Raw genomic sequence first — 4938 nt, 5'->3', positions numbered from 1 at the left:
GTCCTTTTCGACCTCTCGTATTTTGTTACAGTATTCGATTTTTTTATTTTTTATCCACAACATGGTAAAATATGTCGATAAACATGTCGCCGTACGGCCCAACTTTGGAAGAACAGCTTTCGTCCATAATGGACGTACTTGCGAAAGCTGCCGTATCTGAAATTAGCCAACTGTTCTCGGAAGGCTCGGCTACCCTTCGATCACAAATAACTCGGAGCCTGAAAGAAAACCAAGCGCTGAGGATGAGGATGAAGGTGATGAGGAGTACGCTGTTTTCTTTGCGGATTCAAACGAGATCAAATGCATCCTGTGCGGCAAGTCGTTTTACCCTGGCTCGAGCCAACATCTGCAAACCACAGACTAAACCACAGGGAGATGGTGAGTTGTGTCCCGGGCCGTGATGGGTGGAAAACAAGACGGTCCAGGGGTTTAGGGGTCACTATTAGTTGTTTCATTTGAAGTAATTGCGAAAAGTTGATGATTCAAAATGAACAATGAATAATGACGTTAGTCCCATTTCCTGCTCTTTGAATGGTCTTGGATGTTTGTAAAGTATTCCTCAGTCATCCGGCCCGAAACACAAGGCGGTTGGAAATTCCACTCATGTTACAGCACACATGGATTCTAGGCTGACTGCTAGTTTCTACCTGGTGCTCTTTTGAAAAGCATGAAGACCAGGGCCTTGATGAAACACGAGTCAAACTTGGAAGTTGCATTTCAAAGATGGAAACAGTCAAGAGCCGAAAATGGTTTCCAGACAGATGCCACATGAGCTGGTTCATAATCTCAAACATCGATTCATTCAAAACCTATAAATGTTAGCTGATCAGCTTACAGGGAATGACACGTTGTCGCTTGTTATTGCCAAAATAGATTAATTACGCTTGTATTGCATGTCATGTTATGCTCGTATCATTTTGCGCTGGTGTTCGTTCAGTGTCCTCCACCTGGTCAACCGCTTGAGCTTTGAGTTGAGGGAATCTGTGTCTGCACTAGTGCACATTTTGAACTCTCTGTGTGTTAGATACATTTAAATAGTTTCTTTATTGACTCCTTTTCTGCAAATAATGTTTCGAAACAATGACTTTCTGTCATTTTTTCCCCTCTGCAGAACACTGCGATGACTTTGGAGACCGCAGCACACAGCGCGGCGCCCCCACAGATGGTCTGCATGTGGACGCCCCTGGCTCCTCCCACCTGTCCAGTCACAGCGAGGAGCTGAGGCTCCTGAGCGTCCACGGAAAAGGGGGGGGCCCACTGGCGCTGCACGGCCATGACACCCTCTTCACTGCGTCCGAACCAGAGGCTCTGAGCTCGCTGTCCACGGAACACGGCGTGGTCAAGAGCCTGGAGCGCGGCAAGCAGCTGGTCCGCCGCGAGGAGCTGACTGGGCAGGTTGGAAATCATCTTCTCATTCACAATCAAAAAGAGAGGCTTCCTCTGCTACAACTCCAGCACACACCCATAGAAAGCACACACATTTATGATGCAATGTTTTCGTTAGCGGGGATTGACAACTATTTTGTGCTAATGAAAGATTATGTCTTGTGTGTGTTTCCTTCTTTCTGTGGAAAGCAGCAGACCCCAGACACCATTTTAACCAAGGATGAAGAGGATATTGGTGGAGGCATGCCCGCTGTAGGTTAGTAATACACATTGCATATAGGGGGTTTATTTCTTCATCAACACGGCGGATGAGAGCGCAGAATGATCATAAAAATAAAATTTGTTTGACCGGTTGCCATGGTTATCTCTGTGTGGTTACTTCTACTAATCATGCTTGCACTTAAAGGTTGGGTATGGAATTCGCTTTTTTGGCCATTTTTGCAAAATTACTTGAAATCCTTATCATAACCCACTTACAGCCACTGAGTTAGAAGTACTGACATGAAAATTAAACGAGTCAATCATCTGTGGAACGGGCAGGGCTCGAAAAACTCCAGCCAATGATTTCCAGAGCCACCGAGTTGCATTGGACAGTAAGTACGTCAATCAAACGGTCGCACTGCACTCCCCCTCTCCCCGCGCGACCCCTTCGTGCACGTACTCAAAGCTCGTGACCCAGAGCAAGCTTCTGTTTGTTGTTATCCTGCGGTAGCTACTGGAGCTAGCTAACTAGCTAATGGCTCGCTCTCGCGTATCTCTGTTCACTCGTGCATGATTGCTCGTCCATGTACTTGGAATGGGTAGAGTCAGCGTTGAAGGAGAGGGGGTAGGACCATTTGAGTTGTTTATTTTCAAAATCTGCTGGCGTTTCGCAAATCCCATACCCAACCTTTAAATGCCTGGTCCTCTTTTGAAAGTGCATTATTACCAGAGCCCCGCTAAAACACAATGACTACTTGTACAGTTTATAGTAGAATGATTTACATCTTCTTCATAGCAGACAGGTGTCAGGAATGCTCAGATCAGCTCTGATTCCCAATATAACTACAGTATTGGTAAAACAGGGGATAGAAAACAACAGATCGTCTGGGTTTTGTCTTCATGACCTCCCCACATCTTTAAAGGGGGGGGACGTAGTGGTGCTACGTTTCAAATGGATACATACTGTATCCCTTTGTGCAAATTATTAATTTAGTACAATTAGTACAATTACTTCCTGCCTTTATTCCCTCTGCAGAAGACTGCGATGAGTTTGGAGACTGCAGCACACAACACGGCGCCACCTTGGATAGTCTGCATGTGGAAGCCCCTGGCTCCTCCCACATGTCCAGTAACAGCGAGGAGCTGCGGATCCTGAGTGTCCACGGTAAAGGGGAGTACCCATTGGCGGTGGACGGCCATGACAACCTCTTCACCGTGTTCAAACTGGAGACTCTGAGCTCGCTGTCTGCGGAACACAGCGTGGCAAAGAGCCTGGAGCGCGGCGAGCAGCTGGTCCACCGTGAGGAGCTGACTGGGCATCGGGGCGGCAGCAAGGACCGGCCCGGTGTGTTGTCTGGCGAGTGTTTTCCCGACAAAACCAATATGGTCATCCACAGGCGTACCCACACGGGCGAGAAGCCGTACGGGTGCGACCAGTGCACGGAGCGCTTCAAACTGAAAGACAGCCTGAAGAGCCACATGAGGAGGACTCACTCCGGGGAGAAGCCCTACAGGTGTGATCAATGCGTGAAGTGCTACTATAGGAGCTCTCACCTGAAGAGGCACATGAAGACTCACTCCAGGGAGAAACCCTACAGGTGCAACCAATGCTTGAAGCGCTTTATGAGGAGTTCCAACCTGACGGTCCACATGAGGACTCACTCCGAGGAGAAGCCCTACAGGTGCAACCAATGCGTGAAGCGCTTCAATCAGAGAAGTCACCTGAAGGTCCACATGAGGACTCACTCCGGGGAGAAGCCCTACAGGTGTGACCAATGTGGGACTAGTTTCAATCAGAGTACCCACCTGAAGGTCCACATGAGGATACACTCCGGGCAGAAGCCTTATAGGTGTGACCAATGTGTGAAGCGCTTCAATCAGTGCTCCGCCCTGAAGAGCCACATGAGGACTCACTCCGGGGAGAAACCCTACAGGTGTAACCAATGCGTGAAGCGCTTCAGTCGGAATTCCAGCCTGAAGGTCCACATGAGGACTCACTCCGGGGAGAAGCCCTACAGGTGTAACCAATGCGTGAAGCGCTTCAGTACGAGTTCAAACCTGACGGTCCACATGAGGAGGACTCACTCCGGGGAGAAGCCCTGAAGGTGCAACACCAGCCTCAGTGACCCTAGCAATTTGCGTTGGCACATGCTCAAGCACAGAGGCAATGGGGTGCTTTGACACGGGCAATGGGACCTTTTAATTCACACCTCTATCCTGTTTTCGTTTAAATTTGTCTGTTCTAGTTATTTTTTATTCACGATTATAGCTCTATAGCTCTGTTCCAGACTGTTCCCGGGAAGAAGATTCCTGCGCCTGGGAGTTTGCAAACCATTTCAGGTTTTGTTGATAGCTAATGCAAATGGTAATAAGCCTTAATCTTTCAAACCTAGTCCTTCTCGACCTCTCGTATCTTGTTACAGTATTCAATTTTTTTTTTGTTATCCACAATAGGGTAAAATATGTTGATAAAGATGTCGCCGTGCGGCCCAACTTTGGAAGAACAGCTTGAATACACATTGCATTTAGGGGTTTTATTTGTTCATCAACACGGCGGATGCGAGCGCAGAATGATCATAAAAATACAATTAGTTTTGACCGGTTGCCATGGTTATCTCTGTGTGGTTACTTCTACTAATTATGCTTGCACTTAAATGCCTGGTCATCTCTTGAAAGTGCATCATGACCAGAGCCCCGCTAAAATACAAGGACTACTTGTGCAGTTTATAGTAGAATGATTTACATCTTCTTCATAGCAGACCGGTGTCAGGAATGCTCAGATCAGCTCTGATTCCCAATATAACTACAGTATTGGTAAAACAGGGGATAGTAAACAACAGATCGTCTGGGTTTTGTCTTCATGACCTCCCCACATCTTTAAAAGGGGGAGACGTAGCGGTGCTACGTCTCAAATGGATACATACTGTATCCCTTTGTGCAAATTATTAATTTAGTACAATTAGTACAATTACTTCCTGCATTTATTCCCACTGCAGAAGACTTCGATGACTTTGGAGACTGCAGCACACAGTGCGGCGCCCCCTCAGATGGTCTGCATGTGGACGCCCCTGGCTCCTCCCACCTGTCCAGTAACAGCGAGGAGCTGCGGATCCTGAGTGTCCACGGAAAAGGGGAGTACCCACTGGCGGTGTCTGCAGAACACAGCAGGGCAAAGAGCCTGGAGCGTGGCGAGCAGCTGGTCCACCGTGAGGAGCTGACTGGGCATCGGGGCCGCGGCAAGGACCGGCCCGCTGTGTTGTCTGGCGAGTGTTTTGCCGACAAAACCAATATGGTCATCCACAGGCGTACCCACACCGGCGAGAAGCCGTACGGGTGCGACCAGTGCACGAA

General features: G+C 48.3%; 1 protein-coding gene across 1 annotated transcript; it reads left to right on the top strand.

Annotated features, from left to right (window-relative positions):
* The first annotated feature begins 44 nt into the window (after positions 1 to 44).
* LOC115547370 (zinc finger protein 25-like) lies at positions 45 to 4576 on the top strand. Its single transcript, XM_030361560.1, has 4 exons — positions 45 to 378; positions 1112 to 1395; positions 1579 to 1642; positions 2624 to 4576. The coding sequence occupies exons 1-4, from the start codon at positions 72 to 74 to the stop codon at positions 3688 to 3690; spliced, it is 1722 nt and encodes a 573-aa protein (XP_030217420.1). The 5' UTR covers positions 45 to 71; the 3' UTR covers positions 3691 to 4576.
* Positions 4577 to 4938: the final 362 nt, after the last annotated feature.

This window comes from Gadus morhua, chromosome 7 (assembly GCF_902167405.1).
Source record: "Gadus morhua chromosome 7, gadMor3.0, whole genome shotgun sequence".
Classification (NCBI taxonomy): Eukaryota; Metazoa; Chordata; class Actinopteri; order Gadiformes; family Gadidae; genus Gadus; species Gadus morhua.
The sequence above is the reverse complement of the archived record's forward strand: the minus strand, read 5'-3'. Positions and strand labels throughout refer to the sequence as shown.